We start from the raw sequence: 20,954 nt of genomic DNA, 5'->3' as shown, positions 1-20,954 counted from the left end.
TAATTATTAAGTGTGAGTGCTTTGTTTTAAAAAAGGTAACTCATTGTTAATTTTGAAAAATGTACTCAAAAATGTTTGTTGATTTTGAAATTTCAGGTCAGTTGGTGACGTTCACATTGTTGTTACTTGTGTTAATTTGTTATGATTAGGAATTTACACTTTGTTAACAACCAATTATATAATAACTACAAAATAAAATGTAATAAAACAAATATATTTTAAAGTGTTGCTTTAACACTTTCAAAAAGTGTTTTAAATAAAATCTCAATTAAACAAACAAGGAGGAGACTTTTTAGGATATCCCTTTTTATCCAAAAAAGTAATTTAATTCTTCAATAAGTGAGTTGGATATTTCTATTGTAGTTTTTTAAAGTTGATTTAATTACTTTGTTGCCAAAATTGTAACATTCAAAAAATGTAAAAATGATCTTTAGTCAAATAGGCATAAAAAGCCAATAAATGTAAAAGAAGTTGTTTTTTGAGTTTAATTGCATTGTGACAAGTATTCAATGTGTATAAAAAAGTATCATTTTTTGAAACACTACGAACCCTATTATTCGAAGCATCATAAGTGTATTTAAACGTGGGTTTGAAGTGATCTTACATCACAATGACGGATAAACAAGTATTCAAGAATGATGAAATTGAAATGGAAAATGAGACTACCTCAACAACAGAAGAAGATTATTTCTATGAAGAAGAGGAAACGGTTAAGTACGACAAAAGTCCAAACAGTATATTGAAATTCTTCAATGTTCTGTTTTTCAGACAACCATTATCTCAGATGATCATTGGTAGAAGAAGAAACTTGAGGTTGAAAGATATGAAGCCTTTACCCAAAACTCTTGAAGTAGAAAAATACAACAACGACTTACAACTTCTATGGTCAGAGGAAGAATGCTGTAAAAATCCTTCTCTTATGTGGGTTATTTTCAAGAAAGAGTGGAAGTCCATGTTATTTGGTTATTTCACTATTGCTGTTTATGAGTTGTTTTCACTTGCGTTTCCTTTATTGACACAATTTATCATCAAATGGTTGAACAATAAAGAAGCCAATGTAACGTTTGGAATCGTATGGATATTACTTTCTGTTATTTTCCAGTTGATAACTACATTAGCAGGTGAATTTGGTAAAAAGTGGCTATATGTTGTTTCCCTAAGAGTACGAAATGGTCTAATCAGTCTCATTTACGAAAAGGCTTTAAAACTAAACGCCGCGGGTATAGCAGAACCCGGTAAATTAGTTAACCTAATGTCCACAGATGCTGCTATATTTGTTGGCAATTTTGAAATCAGTGTGTATGGACTTGCATCTCCTGTTATGTTTATTGTTTTGTTTGTAATGATTGGTATTTATATAGGGAAGTGGGTCTTTGTTCCTTTAATTGTCTTTGTTGTATTTCTTGTATTCAACATATTGTTTGGAGTGCTTTATGGTTTATTTTATACTCAATTCATTCGAATGAAAGACAAAAGACTATCCTTTATCAATGAGGTTCTTAAAAATATCAAATTTGTGAAATATAATTCATGGGAGAAGGCAATGGAAAAGAAAACCAAATACCTCAGATTCGTCGAATTGGTAAAATTGTTCTTTGTTGGTATCTCAAGAGGCTCTTTTTTCACGTTTACAATTGAAGTTGGCTCTGCAATGGCAATTGTTCTTTTTGTTGTAATGGTTTTCACGAAACAACAATTCCAACTTGCAAATGTCATCACGTCCATTTCACTGTTTAATGCGGTTCGGGCGCCCATAAGAACACTGGGGTTGTTGGCTTCTTGTTCTTCAACTATTTTTGTTTCCATCAAAAGAATAATGAATTTCTTGTTAACTTTGGAACTTAAGCCAGTTGAATCTTCAAGTGATTTTTCTGATGATGCAATTGAAATGAAAAATGCCAAACATATTTACCCAAATGGTGAAACTGCTTTCGAGTGTGAAACTCTAAACATCAAGAAAGGTGAATTGGTGTGTGTTTTAGGAAATGTAGGGAGTGGTAAGAGTTCATTTTTACTTTCATTGTTGAACGAATTGGAAAAATTTGAAGGTGAAACTGGTTTACATGGTAAAGTGTCTTACGCAAGTCAAACTCCCTGGCTTATGAACGTTTCCGTTCGAGAGAACATAGTTTTCATGGAAAGTTTCGATAAAAAGAGATACAACGAGGTTATCAACTCTGTCTGTCTTGCAAAAGATATTGAATCTCTACCAGGTGGGGACTCTTATGTAGTAGCGGAGAAGGGAGCCAATCTTTCTGGTGGGCAAAGACAACGTATTTCACTTGCACGTGCACTTTATGGAGCAAAAGATATTGTTCTATTGGATGACCCCCTTAGTGCGGTGGATTTTAAAGTTGGAAATTTTATATTTGAAAATGCTATTCAAAAGGCGTTGAAAGGTAAAACAAGGCTTGTTGTGACTAATCAGACTTATTTTATTCAAAATGCAGACCGAATCCTGGTAGTTGAAAACAACAAACTTGTATTTAATGGATCTTTAGAAGAGCTCAAACTATCAAAAGTTGAAGCTTCAGGTTTGGTGAAAATACTTTCAGAAAAGAGCGACGATCATAAAGAAACAGAAGAAGATACCAACTTTGTTAGTGGAGATGCAGTCCACACAAAAATTCAAGAGGAAAGCCGAGAAGTCGGTGGGTTGTCGCCCTTAGTGTATTATAATTATATCATGTCGGGTTCAATATTCGCGTTTTTGGCTATTCTCGTCTTTCTCTCTGGACGTATTGCAGCCTTATTCTATTTCAATACTTTTCTCACAAAGTGGGGGAAGTCGCTTCACCCACTTCTCAAATTGCCACAAGGAGATCGTGCTGCTTTCAACAATTTTTGTTACTCATTTGTTGCAGACTTTTTGGCACTCTTTTTATGTGAAATGTCCATTGTATTTTTATGTCTTGGGAGTTCGAAAAAATTACATGAAAAGATGATGCACCATATTATGAAAACAAAACTTGGCTATTTCGACATAACTCCAATTGGAAGAATACAAAATCTGTTCACCAAAGATTTCCATAACTTAGATTTCAATCTTTCGTATTATATCGAACCAATTATCATGAATTTATCTAGTATTCTTATAACATTTATCACTATTAGTCAAACAAACATTTATTTAGTTATATTGGTCTTGATACTTGTTATCTTGTTTATTGGGTTGTACTTCTTTACTTCAAAGGCTGTCATTGCTTTAGTGAGACTTGACAGTATCACCAGAGGTCCTATTTTCGTTCACTATGATCAAACATTGCTTGGATTGCCCACTGTAAGATCTGCAGGTGCACAAGATACGTTTAAAGAAAAGTTGGTTGATAAAATAAAGAGTAACACAATTGCAATTTACACAAGTAAGATGGCTCGATTTTGGTTCCTTCAGAGAATGGACTGGCTTGGCGCAATTGTTTCTGTCGCGACTGTTATTGTAATTGTTGTTAATAAAATCAAAGGATTCATGGAACCATCTCTAGCTGGAACGGCACTCACGAATATAACAAACATTTCAAATTCCATTTCAAACTTTTCTCTAAGCATCATAGAAATTGAAACATTAATGCAGTCAACCGAAAGAATATTAAAGATGAATGACTTAAAAAAAGAAGAGTCAGAAAGACTGAAAGAGAAATATAATACAATTTCTGCGTCATGGCCAAATAGTGGGAAAATTGAATTTGTTGATTTCAAATTCAGATATCGAAAAGGTCTTCAAGTTGTATTAAAGAATGTCTCGACAACAATTCAAGACAAAGAGAAAATTGGTGTTGTTGGTCGAACAGGTAGTGGAAAATCAACATTGATGGCTGGTCTTTTTAGAATAGAAGAACCGCTCAGTGGTAAAATAATGGTAGATGGTGTTGACATCACGACAATCCCTTTAAGACAACTCCGAAAGCGTATGTGTATACTCCCACAAGAGTCCACTCTTTTCAGTGGTACTGTAAGAGATAATTTGGATCCAGAAGGCAAATATGATGATAAACAAATAAAAGAAGCGTTATCTTTAGTTGAATCTCCATGTGATTTGGATGATATAGTAACTGAAGGTGGCGACAATTATTCACAAGGACAAAAACAATTAATTTGTATAGCAAGAGCATTACTCAAGAAAACAAAGATACTTATAATGGACGAAGCAACTGCAAATATCGATATACAGACTGACAAAACAATTCAAGAAATGGTAAAAAGAAACTTTGAAGACTTGACTGTGATAACTGTTGCCCACAGATTACAAACAGTAATGAACTCTAACCGAGTGATGGTGTTTGAAAGTGGTGAATTGATTGAAGATGATTCTCCAATTGAATTGATCAAAAGAGAAAATACCAGATTCAACAAATTAGTCCAACAATCAGGATGTTCTGAAGACCTTGTGAATATGGCGAAGAATGGGTCAAATCAAAATAATTACGATGAACAAATGAAAACCAAATCACTTGATACTTCTGGAGACTTTATAACAAAAAACAATAAAAATGTTAAATCAATTCAATTGCTCAACCCTGATTCTACACTAGCAAGTCCAATTGCTTTCCAAGAGACGTTCGAAAGAGAGATTAGTGACCAAAAACTTATCAATTCTCAAAATGATACAGAGGCTACTAACTCGTCTTCATCTTAATTTGAATATTTCTTATTATGTTACCACATTCATATTTTTATATGTTTTTGATATTTATTTGGAACATAATTAACACTCTTAATAACTTCAAAATAATAAAAAATAATTATGACTTCTATTTTACTTTTACTTTAATTTTACACGCCTAAACTTTTGAAACTTTTTTTGTTTTTGAAAAGTGTTTGTATTATACTTAAACTATATAATAGTAATAATAAATAGTACTATGATATTTTTTCATAGAAAAACAAAATACCTTTCATCAATCTTATTTCCGTTTTTTGAATTGTTTTTATTTTTTCCATAAAATGTATACAAGTGGTTAAAACTGACCATTGAAATACAATTTCTTCGTTTTACTTGGAATAAAACAATACTCTTTTACTTCTTTCCTATTTTCACGTTTTTCAAAACACGAATTAATGATATAAATAACAGGTATGAATAATAACTGTATGAATCAATTGACAATCACATTCTTGGGTACACAATCAACGGGAAAAACGGCACTTATACAGCAGTATAAATATGGTAGAGCTATTACAATTCACAACCCAACAGTAGACTCTGAGGAAAAGTGTAACATTGTTAATCCAAGTAATTCACTAGACTCAAAAATTGCGATACTCTTAGACTCTTCTGGTGATTATTTGTACCAAACGATAACTGAAAAACACATTCTAAGAAGCGACGTGTTAGTTTTAGTATATTCTATTACAGACAGACAGAGCTACAGTGAAGGTATTGAAATACTCACTGAAGCTTTGTTTACGTACAACAGAATGTTCCCAACAAACAATCCACATGTAGTTGTTGTTGGCAATAAAATCGATTTGTCTAAAGCTAAAAGAGAGATATCGACTACAGAAGGACAACAACTTGCGGATTCTTTCAAAAACTCTTCAAAAAGTACCAAATTTTTCGAGACCTCTGCACTGAAGAACACGAGTGTTACTAATTTGTTTGAACACTTTTTATTATTAGATGTTGTCCCTCAAACGACAGAAGTTGTTTTAAACGAGCCATTGAAAAATAAGAAGCGATCTTTGTCCTTCAAAAAGTTATCTCTGTTTTCTTTCAAAAAAGATGAAGACTCCCACAAAAAGAGTCTTCTTTCATTCCTTACTCCTCGAGGTCGATCGAAGGTATAATTTGTTTATTGCTTTATTTTAATTTTAAATATTGATCTTATTATTATAGTTAATTCTATTATGAGTTTACTGGTGATTCTTTCTGTTTTATTAATAACTTCCGTTTATGCACTCGACAAGATCGACACAAATAAGAGCAGTAAAGAAGTTGCTGTACTTGGGACGTATTATAATGAATTTTCTGACTATAGATTCTCACTCATCACTTACTCGAAAAAGACGGAGAGTTCGTTTTATTATCTAAATAATATCAGAACATAGTTAGTTAGTAGTATATAATGTACTGAATGACAGAAAACAGATTCTTTGTCGACTCGAAAATATCAAACTCAACAATCATCACAGCAAACATCTCTGCTTCAGCAGAGTGGCCGAGAGCAGTTAATGTTAACGAACATGTGTTTGTACTAAATAAGGAAAAATTGTTTTACTTCAACTACTCTTCGCCAAATAAGATAATAACCCTCAACGAAACGTTTGACACACACTCGCCTATCGAAGTCGTTGGAGACTTCTTCATGATTTGTCAAAACGGCAGTTTGTATTTCCCTTGTCATACCACTTTTTATTAAATAAGAACTATTAAAGAACTAACACAGAGCATTTTCGATCTTTTCCGAGACGGGAAAATTGACAAAAAAGACAGAAGTCCAATGTGGCAGTTTTGTGTCGCACGGACACGACATTTTGGCAATTAAAAGAAATACAAATACGAGTTTATATAGAGCAGCTACACTGTCATTAGTTCTTTCGTATCAGACGGAAACAAAAGGAGAGTCTGATGAAAATGATCCAATGGTAGTTAACGTATTTGATGTAGTATTTAATGCGATAACTACTAAGAACTTAATAGAAGTGAGATCTCCATTCGACTATAAAACAGTTGAAACTATTAATGTACCATTTTACTTAGCAAATGAAACTCGACTTTCATCATATGGAGTAGACTGTGTACAAACTTATGGAAGTGTCTTAGTAGTCGGGTTGTTTGGTCAGAACAAAGGTCGTGGCGTAGTTGAATTGTTCTACGACAACTTTGCGGTACTTCACAGAGAAGTTGTTCGGTTTGTGAAAATTGGAAAACTCGGTGGAGGAGATCCACTCGACTACAAAGGCATTTCCGCATCATTAACAGGCGATGAATTGATTATAGGTGGAATGTATCCAAGTGTAAATATCCATCAATATTCATATGACGTTAGAGAGTTACTTAAAAAGCATTGTAATGGTAATGATTGTGTATGTCCAAGAGGGTATTACCTTAACGAGCAGAACTGGAAATGTTATGGTTTGTTATAATATATCTAATATAATTATAATATCATGTTATAATAATTATATTATATCTAATATATACTTACATCATAGTCGTAATTAATATAGGCCAACTTATAATAATAACATTAGCATCTATTGTTATATTTGTCTCTTCTATGATTATACTAGTGTTGGCCTATCGTTCATGGGCATTGGCATCTCCTGCTATCCCCCCTATGTTATCTCCTTCATACCTGAGTTATGGATATCCTAGTGGTGATGCTCCACTTCACAAACAATTGGAACAAAATTTGACTATAACAAACGCTTCAGATACTCCGATGCATTGTGTGGTTGAACTCCCAAAAAGTTATCGAGCGTATTACACATGTTCACCGCCAACGGTCGATATTCAACCGTTTTCGTCTGAAAATGTTATTATTACTATTACTATACTATGTACGTCTTATATTAATGAAGGGATAGTAGTGAGTTCAGGGGAGTGTGCAGTTAAAGTGTCGTCTCTAGTTAATAGTGCTCAAGATTACATCATTGACTCATCAGATTTTGTCGAAGAAAATATTCAAAACAAAAGTTGTCTTGGCGTTTTTCGCCATTTCACTTACGCTAGCGACCCAACAAAATCCGGGATTGTAATGCCTCTTAACATCAATCTTGAAAATCACGAAAAGGCAATAGACGTGATTAAATCACAACTCATTTTTTCTGAGTATTTGTTCCTCCCTAAAAACATCGGGCTCTCACCAAACGCGCTTTTCCTTGTGTTCGACAACTTTGTAACCATTCTTTCTGACGTGCCACGTAAATACACGTCACTTTTACTCAAAATTTGTATTGATGTCACTCGTGGTCTGAAAGATTTGAGAAAAAGAGAGATTGACTTTAAAGAATTGTGTGCTCATAACGTGATTGTCGTTTCTTCGGACATTGACAAAATTTGTGGGAAAATCACGAATTATGAGATTCCCTTTGATTTGCTTCCCCAAAACACGCGAATATGTTCAAACCGAAAATTGCAAATTGAAGATGAACTTAACGAAAGTGGTGGAAAGAGAAAGTTTGGTGATGTGCGAAGTCTTGGGGTTATGATGGAGGAACTTTTCCAAAACGAAAACGCGACAATCACGGCCCTAGTTCAAAAACTGAAAGAACAAAACGAAGAAGTTGATTTGGACGACGTTATTAAGTCCCTAACGTATTGCCTTGAAGCAGCTAAAACTTCAGACAAGTCCAACCTCATTTATCAGAACGAAAGTCGAGGCATCTTTGAGTAACTATAAAATGTGATTTTTTATTGATTACTTAATAGTACTTGTTTTGTTTTTAATGTTTGTTTTTTTAGTGTACCAATTTTTATGGTTTAAACTTGGTTTTATTTCTCATTTAATAATTTGTTGTGATTATGATGTTGGAAAGAAGAAACAGATGAAAATGAAAAAAATGAGTTATTTATGTTTATTCCACATATGTCTTAGGTCTTCCAATGTCACAGGAGCGGCGTCACAATTGAGCCATTTCACCACACGTTCATCTACAGGTGAGCTAACGAATATTTAAAGTGATAGATAACGAACATAAAAGCGGTCGAGTTGTTGCTATTGACTTTGATGTTGTCAATTTCTGTGGCAAAGGGCTTTGTGGAGGCTTAAACTTTGATAAGCAAAACAGTGTGTTAGTTCTGCTATGGTGGATTGTCTGATACAGATTTACTATCCTGCTCGATATTGCTAGTTTAGTTAGATGATCATTCAAAAATGAAATTGGGGTTGGAACAGCCAGTGGTTCGGGTTTTGTTTGCAAATTTTCGATCTTTTCTTCCTTTGGATGGTTTTCAACAGTACTAATTTGAGGAACAATTGTATTCTGGTCTGTATTAATGCTTTTGGGCTCCATGTGAATGTCTTGTGGCTCTTCTAATGATGAGTCACTTGAACTTTGAGTGCTACTATCGCTTGAACCGCTTGAACTTGAAGATGTGTCGCTGTCGGACCCACCACTGTCGTCACAACCGTTTTCATCTCCACTCGTTTGGTCGTCGGAGTCAAACACTACAAATTGGTCCTCGGCGATTTTCTCGTCGCTTGCGCACTTTTTCAAATCGTCGTCGTAGTAGTAACACAACTCAAACAAACTAAATCCGATCTCTTGAAGCATGTTGCCAAGTCCAAAGATCGAGTCGACAAATATTCCGCCGAAATCCTTCTCAAAGTGTTTCTGAATAGTCGTCGAATCGTACCTTCGTATCTTCACATCTTTCTCTTCAATCATGACGCACCCAGCTTTACTATTTCGTTGGTACCTTGTTGCTCCAAACACAGTCAACGCCAAAGGTGTTTGTTCAGGAAATCCGAACGTGTGTGCAAAAATACCGGAGTCGAAGCATTGGTGTCCTCGAATGAGTAAGTTGAGCTCGTTGTTTTTCAAGAAGTCCTTCATTGCTTCCACGCCGTATATGTACGAACACCCTCTATATACATTTTTGACAAAATGTAAAGTTGTTATTTCTTTGTTTTTTTGTCCAGGCTCGGGGACAAATGGATCAGACCATAACAAATCACAAAAGAGTCCTTTCGACGGTACTTCTGTGAATCGATAGATCTTGTCTATTTCCTCAATTTTATTGAGATCAGGAGAAATGCCACCATGACAACAAAAGAACTCTCCGATACCACGGGTGATTGTTGCGGCGAGTGGTAAGCACTCGAATGTTGAGATGAAGAGGTTGTATATTTCAAAGTCATATTTGACCATACACTCCGATTTGAACCCAAACCTCTCCGTCATTTTTCGTGTCTCGTGATTTCCTCTGAGCAAATACACTTTGTTTGGAGTGATAAGTTTCATAAAAAGAAGTGTTATTACAACTTCACACGACATCGTTCCTCTGTCAACATAGTCTCCAAGATACAACGAACAGTGTGCTGTGTCTGTCCAAAACCTTTGGGTTATTATTTTTTCGTTTCAAACGTTTTAACAAGATGTGGAAAGGAGTCACGAATTAATTATGTCACAAAACAAACTCGTCATCTCTTTGTTCAATACAGTCAAAGTATTGACCGTGGTAGTCACCATATATCAATGTGTCTTCTTTGATTCTTAAAAGGTTTGGCTCACTTTTTAAAACTTTTTGAACCTCGAAAAGAAGGGTTGTGACACATTCTTTGGAAAGAACGCCGTCGTGCATAAAGTGGTTATGAAGAACATCGAGAAAAGAAGGGTCAAGAGTTTTTGGATACACCAATTGCTTCTTCGGCATAACTTCGATTATTTAGTAAAAACATTTTATAGTAATCATTATTAGTAATAATGTTACAACTTGATCCTTTTCGTTTTTCATTCGATATTTGTTAATTAGTATAATAATAGCATTATATATCGGTAAGTGAATAAAAGTTCTATATATTTATTTACTTCATTTTTTTGTTTTTATAATAAAACTCCCGATATATATAGTTGCTTTATTTTCCTTCAATTTTTTTTTATTATTAATAACCCGTCATTTTGCATGTATTTCTACCAAAATAATTAATTTTATTATAGATAATATAATCAATTAAAAAATAAAATATTAAATATATTAAATATATTTAATAGTCTACAATAAATGTACTATTAATTCATTAATAGTATATTTTTCATCAATAAAACAATTTGTTATTTAGACATATTTATAAGATATAGATCTATTTTTTAATATATATTTTATATAATGTAAAACGTCAAAGTTGCAACTCAAAGTAATAATCTGTTAAAAATGTCTAAAAAACAATTTAAAAAACAACCAAAAATATTAATTAAGTTACAATAACAAAATGACATATTGAGATTAATCAAAAATACCAAAAATTACTAATAAATATATTATATATTATAAATCAGACCAAAAATGACAAAGAAAAAAAAAGAAAAACGAACTGTTTATGGCTTTTAATTATTCAATGAACACCATCGCAGTTCTTCAAAATTATATGAACTACACCCTCGACGAGACTCCGGGAATGAAAGCGCTTGTAATGGATGCAGACACGATTCCCGTCGTCTCCGTTTTGTTTTCCATGACGGAGATTATCCAAAAAGAGGTATACCTCGTACAACAACTGAGCGACACGACACGCGACACTTTGCTTCATTTGAGTGCTGTTTGCCTTTTACGACCAACAAGTGCAAATATGGAGTTACTCAAAACCGAACTTGCCGCACCAAAGTACGGGAAATATTACTTGTGTTTGTTAACTCTTTTACTCTGGTGATTATCGAATCCACTCATCCACAGATTTCACAAACTGCTTGGATCCATCACAAATTGCTTTGTTAAGTCATGCAGACACGCACGAAGTTGTCCAAAAGGTGATGGAATTATATATTGACTTCATGCCAATCAATGCCGACTTATTTATATCGTCCTCCCCAAACTTCTGTTCAATAACTTCAGAAAATTCGGTGTTTTGGGAACAGAAGACAGTTAGTTCGATAACTTCACTCTGTCTTTCCCTCAAGAAGAATCCATCTATGTTTGTGCTTTATACTCTTCATTAAAGTGTTTTATCACAACCGTGGCAGAGAAGATTCTTACAAATAGCCGTTTTCAACAGAATTCGGAGCTGTCGAAACGGATTGCCGATGGTGTTTCGATGCAGATCGACAAACAAAAAGACTTTTTCAAAAGTGGAAGTACGGGGGTCAACTTGGTTATATTAGATCGATGCTTTGATCCAATTACACCACTTTTGACAGAGTGGACATATCAGGCAATGATTCACGAGTTCATCGGAATTGATAACGGTAAAGTCCAATTGAACAACCAATCGGTTGTACTTTCAGATGACGTGTTCTACACAGAGCACATGTACCAACTGTTCAGCGACATCACCGACAGTGTTATTAAAGCAGTGAACGAGTTAACACAAAAAGCTGGTGTTAAGAGTAAACAGTACAACTCGCTTGAGGAAATGCGGCAGGTCATTGACTCGATTCCACAAATGAAAAAGGAGTCTGCTGGTGTGAAAAAGCATTTGGGGTTAATGGGATTAATCAACAAAGCGGTGAGTTCGCGAAAGATGCTCGATGTGTCACGACTTGAGCAAGAGATCGTGTGTTCCAGTGGACGCGCTGAATTGTTCACGAAAATGACACAGTTGTTTGCTGGGGACTATATGGAAGATGACAAGATCCGAGTTGGTATGTTGTATGCATTGAAATACGAAGAACGTGCACAAGAGATTATCCAAGAGTTAATCAAGTGCGGTGTTCCACAAGAGAAAGCTGAAATTGTTGGATGTGTTATTAAATATGGTGGGGCAAGTAAACGACCCATCGAGATATTCCCAAAGGCAGCCAAAGCGGTGTTGGACTTTGTCAAAAAGAGTGTTGCTGGTGTTGAGAACATCTTTGTTCAACACAAACCCGTTTTGGAGTTACTCATTGACTCGTTCTTAACTCAACAAAGTGTCGACAAGTTCCCATATTGTAGAGGAAACAATACCACGTCAAAGGATCTTATAATCTTCATTGTTGGTGGTGCAACTTTTGAGGAAGAAGTCGCAGTTGCAAACAGAAATCGAATCTCGACGAGTGGGAAGATTATTCTTGGCGGGACAGATATCCTTAACACAAACAAATTCCTGGAGCAAGTCATTAATATCAAACAGTAATTTTTTAACTTCTTCGATTTTAATTCCGTATTAATATGTATAATACATTTTATTATAAATAATAGTTTTGAAAACAAACAATCACTAATGTGATTTTGGCGTTTTATTATTATTTTTTTTATATAATTTCACTATTAATTGAGTTTTGATGTTAATTTTGATTAATTAAACCTAGTTATTTTTGTAAAATATGTTCTAAATTTCTATTATAATTGAATGTATTATAAAAAATAATATTATTAACTAAAAAAATAATACAACCTTTTGAGATTTTTATATAATCAGACTTAAATTATTTCAAATATCATAATTAAAAAATAGTAAAATTATAATACTACTAAAAAAAGGTTATAAATAGAATGAAAGAAAAAAACACACATAACTGAGAATTACAAAAAATACTATAACACAAATAATTTAAATAGTAAATAACTTATTTAAATATTCGACAAATAGTTATTCTAATAACCACATCAATAAAAACACTCAAAAGTGTATCATAAGACCACACCGAAACCCTTAGGGTTGAAAAGGCGATTCGACAATTGGATTATCATACAATGAGTCTTGCTGAATTGGCTGCAATGAGCTACGAGGAATATATGGGGGCTGTGGCCGAAAACGTCCACAAAAACTACCACGCCTGCCACAACAAAATGAAAGAAGTCAACAAATTGCGCCTGAACATGGAGCGTGAGCGCTATGCTGCAGCAGCCAAATTCAATGAGGAATCAAAGGCTCTGTATGCGAGAATGAACGAAATAGTCAACGGAAACGAACCGACTGAAGCCGAGTTGACTGGATATGTCAAGTCCGAGGAAATTAAAGCAAAGGAAGGGTCCACTTTCGACAAGGGTATTCCCGCTTTCTGGTTCTGTGTTCTTAGAAACTCGATGTTGTTTGACTCAGCTATGGGATCTGAGGCTGATATTGAAGTTCTCCTCCACTTGAAAAATATCCGAATTGATTACTTGCCATTGGAAGATGTCAAGAATAGAGAAGGAGAAGACAGCCTTAAGTTCTCATATAAAGTCCACTTCGACTTTGAACCAAATGAATTCTTCACGAACGAAACTATCACTGTTGCTGTCTCATGTATTTCATGTGACATTGAAGGCGAATTTGATATGCCAACTTTGGTCACCGAGTCTCCAATTGAATGGAAGAGAGACAAGGACGTCAGATACAAATTGGTCAAGAAGAGAGGAGGAAAAAGAGGAGGAAGAGGAAGACCAGCCGCACCAGTCAGACAGAAAGTCGAGAGTTTCTTCGACTTATTCTACTCACCAGCATTACCAGAAGACTTCAACCCAGAAGATGAGAATCAAGAAGTCGACGAGGACACTTTGACCTTCCACAACAACTTCAAAATCTTCATGGAACTTATCAACACCGTCTATCAACACGCCTTGAGCTTCTTTGATGAAAGCATGATGGACATGGACGACGGTGAAGATGATATGGACGGTGAAGACTTCGATGAGGACGACGAAGATATGGGCGGATGCAAATGTGGACATTCACATGCTCACAAATGTGAGGATGATGACGAAGATGATGAGGACGACGACGAAGACGAGGAAGAACCAAAACAACAAACTGAAGGCGGAGACCAAGCCCAAGACGAAACAAAGCCACCAGCGCCCCAAAATTGCCCACAACAGTAATGATTGATTTTTAGTTCTTTAATGGTTTGTTGACTACTATTGAACAATCTTTGAGGAAGATTTTGTTGTTGATTTCATTTCCCCACACGCTTTTGTAAACTGTAATTTTACTATATTTAATGATACTTTCGATAGTAAAGAATTTTTGTTTTTATTTCATAATTGATTTTTTTCAAACGAAAAGACATTGAAGATATTATCGCTCTTCAATAATTCTTTGATAGTTTTGATAATAAAAACAACTATTGAGAACTATAATGATTTAGGGCTTAAAAGGAGATTCTATATAGAATAGTAAAATAATTAAAGAATTGTTATTAAGGATGTGCACAAGAGGTAAAGTGGTAGTTATGACATATAAATTGCACCATAAATTTGGAGAATGGTAACACAGAACCAAAGAAGAACAAGGAAGAAAAGAACTGAAAAAGTGATATTGATATGTATGTAAAAATAGAATAATCAAAAAACAAAAATATATCGAAGAAAACCAAATTGTTGTATGGCGACAAAGCAACCAGAAGCCACAATTACGCGCGAAACGAGAAGCACAATATCAAATTCAACGGATTTTTCGAATCTTTCCGGGTCTGACAAAATCGAGGAGGACAAGTATAACCCCGACCCCAATTACTCGACACTTTTCGATGTTCCAAATTCTTCGGACTATATAAGATATACAACGGAGTCGGGGTGTGACTTCAAAATTATACAAATGGCGACTATCGAGAAGTGTGTGCAGACGATGTTATCTAAAGATTTTAATGATGGATACTTCCAAGAGTGTTTTGTTTTGGCGTATCGTTTGGTGACAACTCCAGAAAGGTTATTAGAGCTATTAAATATCTTATTTGACCCGACAGTACCCGAAGGAATGGACTGGGATACGTTTGTGAAAGACATTGTGGCGCCGGGCAGACTGAAAATCATGAACTTTGTTCGAATGTGGATGAAGAACGCGTGGAAGGACTTTGAAGGGAAGGAAGATCTCATCGACAAACTCCAACAGTTGATCACCCGGTTCAAACAGTTCAATCCAAAAATGAGTTCCATTCTTCAAAAGCAACTTGAACATCGAATTGCAAATGTAGACACGTGTAGTGAGGAACAAGTCGTCTTCCAAAAGCCCTTGAAACTTATTAAAAACAAATACTCAAATATATTCAAATTCCACCCCATCGAGTTTGCACGACAAATCACTCTTATGCAAAACGATCTCTTCAGAAAGATCCCATACGTCGAATTTTTGGGAAACGGGTGGACCAAGAAGACAAAGGATTTGCTAACACCAAACATTATGAAGTTGGTGCGCTCAACTCAAAAACTGTTTTCTATAGTCCAGACGTTCATTTTGAACGAAAAGGAAGTTGGAAATCGTGCATTGGCTATACACTACTTTTTGGTAGTTGCCGAGGAGATGAGGCGATTAAACAATTTTGAGGGGATGAAAGCTGTATTTGGGGCATTGGGGTCGTTCCCCATATTCAGACTCAAATACTCGTGGGAGGGTATTTCGTCTGAGGACAAAGAAAATGAATCAAAATTAAATGCTCTTTGTGACCAAGAGAAGAATTTCAGCAAACTACGAGAAGTGATGAAAATAGCCGTTTCGCCTTGTATACCCTTTTTGGGGAGTACAATGGGCGACTTGGTGTTTACTGATGATGGGAATAAAAAGGGTGACACAGAGAAGTCCTTAATCAACTTCTTTAAAATCAGAGGCATCGGAAATTTGATCAAAGAGATCATGGTGAAACAAGCCGTGCCTTATCCTTTCAAAAGAAATGACACTATTATTGAATACTTCGAGCAGTTCCAAATTGTAGATGACGAGGAGGTTCTCTTTGATATGTCCACTAAACTTGAAGAGAAGCGTGGCGAGATGACACCCGAGCTCGAAAAGAAAATTGCCAAATGCAAGAAGGAAGGGAACAGTGCGATAAAAAAATACTTAAAATACGTTTCTAATTGATTTTATTTGTTCATGTTAGGTAGAGTCTATTTATTTAGAGTCGATTAGTTAAATAGATTTAAATATATTTTTAATAAAAAGTATCATATTTTTTTAATTGTCGAGTTAAATTGTCATAACAATTTTATTATGTTCAAAAATGTTATTGATAATTTAATTTTAAACCAAACTTAATTCCAAATACATCAATTCATGTTGTGATGACTGCAATTAACATGATCTGGAAATAATAGGTGCCTTCCTAGCTCAGTCGGTAGAGCGTGCGGCTTTTAACCGTAAGGTCGGGGGTTCGAGCCCCCTGGGGGCGTTTTTATATTTTAACAATCAAATAAAATAGAATAATTATAATTTAAAAATAGATAGTTATACTAAATTTCAAGAAGCATTTGTGGTCTAAGGGCAGAATTCCACCCTTCCAAGGTGGAGATCCGGGTTCGAGTCCCGGCAAATGCACTTTTTGTTTTTAAAACCATCATATAAAAATATTTATTTCGTATGATTTGAATTGTCATTTTTAAATGAATTTCTTTCTGAAAAATGGTATACTTTTTAGTATTTAATTAGTAAATAATTATTAGTATATTATATTTTATTAAATTATATTTACTAATATACTAACGAGTATATCATAAAATGGATATAATAATTGAATAAATATATTTCGTTCTAATAAATTTTATAATAAATGTATTAATAGAGTATAACAGAAATAGAATGAGTGTTTGTTTAGTACAGATAGACAGCATGTTTCAACTTGTCTCTGCACCATCCCTTCATCTTGTAGAAAGCGTCTCTATTCATGCCCAAAATTTCTTCGAACTCTTCGTCAGATAGATAAGTCTCAAGAATTGCCTTATCAACACCAAATGGTCTTGGCTTTGTGATGAGTTCTGCATAGGTATAACGTGTTCTGCAATATTCTTCAAACAAAACTTTGGCATCACTCTCTGTCTCTTTCTCTCTCTTTTCCATAGTTGGGAATACAACACTACGATCAACCTTGACTCCTTCTATGGTGATTTGGTCACTTGGGAACTTGACGGATTTTATCGACTTCCCTTCGACTGCAATATCGCCGTCCAAAGCCGCATTCAGTGTTGTGAATGACCCATCAATGACACTTTGAATAGTCTCAATGACACTCTTTGGAGCTACTGCATAGTTTTGTCTTAAGTTGTTCTTTCTCAGTAAATTAGCGTCAGACCAAGCTTCAAAGAATGCTCTAAATGTGACGCTTTCTTCGTTCTGTGTTTCAATCAATACACTTTGTTGTCCACGTCTCTTAGCCACTTCAAGTGCAAATTGAAGTGAGAATCGTCGTGTCTCGTTAATGGACTTTGCACCGAACCACAGATAGATTTTCCCCGCGTCGATCATATACACATAATCTGCAAAAAAGTCGCTCTGTTGTGGCTGTTCAATTTCCTCCAAGTCGACTGATGTGACCCAAAATGTGAATTTGAACAGTCTGATTTGGTTATAGTTCTGGACCGTCTTCTCAACTCCGTTAATAAACTCGAAATTGCCAAGTAACGCCTTCACCTCTGCATCATTCTTTTCAATTGGGATGTTGACTGTTTTACTGAACATGTCTGCGCTTTGTTTTTGGAATTCGTTCACTTGTGAACCTTCAATGGAGTACAACTTATTAAGTGTTTTGAAAAGGTAGAGAGAACCAGGCATTAATTTCATCCCACTGGTGAACGTTTGGAGTTGTTCTGGAATGGGCATTTGAACAACTTTGCACAGTCCTTTCTCTTTTCCTCTAATTTCATAAACGGCTGGGCGCTTCTCACAGTATTCTGTGTACCCTCCCAAATGCACAATGAATTTCTCTTTGAAGATCTCAAGGAACTCGCGGGGCTCTTTTCCTTGGACTACTCTGATTTGTGTCGAGGTGTCGACAAGTCCACTGGCTTCCACCACTTTGTGTGCCAACGTTCCCAAATCCATCAACGACGCGTCTCTGCCTTGCCAGAAGTATAAGATGTGTTGTGCCTTCTCGGAGTTTTCAGGCAAGAATGTGTATTGCACAAGGAAAGCGTCCTTTGAGAAGAACTGTCCATACAAAGTCTCCGGGTACACAACAATTTCGTGTTCATCGATTCTTTTAATTGTGAATGATCCGCCCTTTGTCGTCTCTTTCATTGCTTGGAAAATCATCTTACCATTAACGTTCAATACCAACTCAGTGAAATTGGGTACTGTAGGTTTCGAGATTTCATCGAGAATAATTTCAATGTTTCTCTGTGGTCTTCTCTCAATTGTAGCATTCAACTTCTTGATGTCTGGTGCTGCTCCTCCGGTCTGAATTGGGAGCATTCCAGGGTAGTTGCTGAACTTTTCTTTATACAAAATAGCCTCTCCATTTTCGTTGAGTCTCAACATTATAATTGGTTTGATGGTCTTAGCCATTTCTACTGCGACGATGTTACCAATTCTCTTTGCCAAAGTAGTAGCTGAGACACTGCTCCAGATGAATATTTCAGTATCTGTTGTGACGATATTGACCGTCCCTGCTTTTAACAGTTCTTTTGGGGGAAGTGAGTTCACACCATGTTCATGGATAAGTGTGACTGAAAGTGGATTACTGTCGTTGTTTTCTCTGTGGACAATTCGATATATTCTAATCATCATAGGTGTTTCCTTGTCTTGTTCGTCAGTGGTTTGGTTGTTTTTGTAATTCTCCTTTTTGAACTCTTTTTCAGTCGACACGGGGGTTGGTTTACAGCCAATCTTCATCCAAATTGGCGAATTGTCATCATCTTTCCCTTGGACCATAACCTTCACCATACACCCGTCTCTTTCTTTGGTCGCCCACCGTTGCGCCAATTCAATGGCTTTTGCTCGATTCACACGAGGCGCGTACTGTCCTTGCCAGACATACATCCCTTGTTTACACGCCAAGATATACGAGTTGCACGGATTCAACTGTTCTTGAGCAAGTGGCACAAGGAAACTTCTCAACCTCAAACGTCCTTTAATTTGGAGGAGGAGGGTATACTCCCCTTTCAAAAACAAGTTAGTATCTTGGAAGATGCTTTCACTGTCATTTGACGTCTGGAGGACATACTCGTCGTTGATCGTGTTATCAAGCGTCAAAATATTGTTTCGAATTCCCAAAGAAGTCAAGACATCCGACGTCTTCTTCTTTCTCTGCAAAATTTCGTCTTTCCAAGTCTCACACTCGGGGGTTCGGAATTTATGAACAATAGTTTTGTTTTTCATAGTGACAAACAATTCCTGCGTCTCGGGTTTGGTTTCGATTGTTTCAACATCATTTAAAAATATTTTGACAAGGGGAGTGGTGTCGATTTTGTTCTTAAATATGAAGATTTCATTCGCAACAAGTGATACAAAGATCTTCGAATACCCACCAAAAAGTCCAGAGAAGAAATAATCCATTTCATCTTGCGCTGCAGATCGTCTGAATGCGTCCAAATCATCCTCGTCTTCCTCTCCTTTTAACATATTTGGAGTGCATGCATTGATCCACATCTCATAGTCTTTGTAATTGGAACATGCCAAGTGCATAACACTTCCTTTAGTGGTCAATTGGAATGTGGTCTTTCCATATGAAGGTGGGAAGATACCCTCTGAACTACTAAGATGGATAATTCGATTCAAAAAGCATTCCATCTCTGGAATTCCTGTTGGTTGTTGAGTCCACCAAGTGATGTTCTGACTGTATAAAACACCCTTCTCAATATAGAAGAATCTGTGCTTGATTGTACTGAACAAGGACGGCTTGACGACGTACAAAAGACCACATACATCATACTTCTTCTTTTGTTTTTCCTTCTCAAAATCTTCAAGTTCCTCATGCGCCTTTTCTTTCTTCTCTCGTTCTTCCTCCTCCGCGTGTAACGTTTCTGCCAACTCTTTCATAATGTTAAAAGTAGCTACCCACTCGTCGGCGTGCTTTTTAGAGTCGACAAAATACAAGTATTGTTTCTGCGCAGTGCCCTTTGCTACTTCCTCACAAGTCTCATCCAATTTGATTATAATTGGAAACTTTCCCTGAACCATTTCAGCCTCTACAAAATCAGTGATATGTAACAAGTCTATGATAGTGGTTGGAAGTGAGTCATCTCTATTCATAAACAACATCAAGTTCCTCTCGGTCAACTCACACCATCGTGGAACAAATGAATTCCACATCCACCCTCTTACTATCTCTTCAAAAACTCCAGACGTTTTCAACTTCTTCATCTTCATCCCAGTCTTTAATTTCATCTTTTCAAGTAACTCTATTTTTCGGTCTTTTCCACCTTCTTCAGCACTGACATCATAGACACTCTTCATGTTTCTTGGTCGCAATGATACACTACTTCTCCGTCTGGAATTTCTATTGCTTCCAGACCCTGTCAATGACTGTCTAGATCCTCTCTTCTGCCCGTCGTCCGCCGTTGGAACAAGCCATTCTTTGGAAGTGCACTCGGGTACTCCAGAGGCCACATTTGTGTACAAATCCTCTTGATACAGATCCACCCCATCTTTTCGTGGTAAAGAGAATGATACTGTGAGAAGTGTGTCAGTGCGATTGTTCACAACAACAAATCGGGAGACTTCACATTTCTTCACATCCAATATTCGTGTTGG

At 35.8% G+C, this 20,954-nt stretch overlaps 8 protein-coding genes across 8 annotated transcripts; 6 read left to right on the top strand and 2 right to left on the bottom strand.

Moving 5' to 3' along the window:
- Positions 1–610: 610 nt before the first annotated feature.
- On the top strand, positions 611–4,633 carry EIN_227130 (multidrug resistance-associated protein, putative; the record flags this gene model as incomplete). Its single annotated transcript, XM_004255033.1, has 1 exon — positions 611–4,633. One exon carries the CDS (start codon positions 611–613, stop codon positions 4,631–4,633), a length of 4,023 nt encoding a protein of 1,340 aa, XP_004255081.1.
- A 440-nt stretch (positions 4,634–5,073) lies between these two features.
- EIN_227120 (GTP-binding protein Rit1, putative) lies at positions 5,074–5,784 on the top strand (the record flags this gene model as incomplete). The annotated part of the gene is made up of 1 exon (XM_004255032.1): positions 5,074–5,784. One exon carries the CDS (start codon positions 5,074–5,076, stop codon positions 5,782–5,784), a length of 711 nt encoding a protein of 236 aa, XP_004255080.1.
- Positions 5,785–5,844: 60 nt separating this feature from the next.
- On the top strand, positions 5,845–8,336 carry EIN_227110 (hypothetical protein; the record flags this gene model as incomplete). Its single annotated transcript, XM_004255031.1, has 4 exons — positions 5,845–6,010; positions 6,079–6,321; positions 6,386–7,072; positions 7,153–8,336. 4 exons carry the CDS (start codon positions 5,845–5,847, stop codon positions 8,334–8,336), a joined length of 2,280 nt encoding a protein of 759 aa, XP_004255079.1.
- A 268-nt stretch (positions 8,337–8,604) lies between these two features.
- EIN_227100 (serine/threonine protein phosphatase 2B catalytic subunit, putative) lies at positions 8,605–10,318 on the bottom strand (the record flags this gene model as incomplete). Its single annotated transcript, XM_004255030.1, has 2 exons — positions 8,605–10,000; positions 10,083–10,318. 2 exons carry the CDS (start codon positions 10,316–10,318, stop codon positions 8,605–8,607), a joined length of 1,632 nt encoding a protein of 543 aa, XP_004255078.1.
- A 664-nt stretch (positions 10,319–10,982) lies between these two features.
- Positions 10,983–12,713, top strand: EIN_227090 (vacuolar protein sorting-associated, putative; the record flags this gene model as incomplete). The annotated part of the gene is made up of 3 exons (XM_004255029.1): positions 10,983–11,286; positions 11,336–11,573; positions 11,642–12,713. The coding sequence occupies 3 exons, from the start codon at positions 10,983–10,985 to the stop codon at positions 12,711–12,713; spliced, it is 1,614 nt and encodes a 537-aa protein (XP_004255077.1).
- Positions 12,714–13,273: 560 nt separating this feature from the next.
- Positions 13,274–14,380, top strand: EIN_227080 (nucleosome assembly protein, putative; the record flags this gene model as incomplete). The annotated part of the gene is made up of 1 exon (XM_004255028.1): positions 13,274–14,380. The coding sequence occupies one exon, from the start codon at positions 13,274–13,276 to the stop codon at positions 14,378–14,380; it is 1,107 nt and encodes a 368-aa protein (XP_004255076.1).
- Positions 14,381–14,882: 502 nt separating this feature from the next.
- On the top strand, positions 14,883–16,352 carry EIN_227070 (ras GTP exchange factor, son of sevenless, putative; the record flags this gene model as incomplete). The annotated part of the gene is made up of 1 exon (XM_004255027.1): positions 14,883–16,352. The coding sequence occupies one exon, from the start codon at positions 14,883–14,885 to the stop codon at positions 16,350–16,352; it is 1,470 nt and encodes a 489-aa protein (XP_004255075.1).
- Positions 16,353–17,078: 726 nt separating this feature from the next.
- On the bottom strand, positions 17,079–20,954 carry EIN_227060 (actin-binding protein, putative; the record flags this gene model as incomplete). Its single annotated transcript, XM_004255026.1, has 1 exon — positions 17,079–20,954. A coding segment is annotated over one exon (3,876 nt), but the record flags the coding sequence as incomplete, so codon positions are not given.

The sequence above is a fragment of the Entamoeba invadens genome (assembly GCF_000330505.1).
Source record: "Entamoeba invadens IP1 unplaced genomic scaffold scaff_1105074725849, whole genome shotgun sequence".
Taxonomy (NCBI): Eukaryota; Evosea; order Mastigamoebida; family Endamoebidae; genus Entamoeba; species Entamoeba invadens.
Note: the sequence above shows the minus strand (reverse complement) of the source record. Positions and strands in the feature narration are given on the sequence as shown.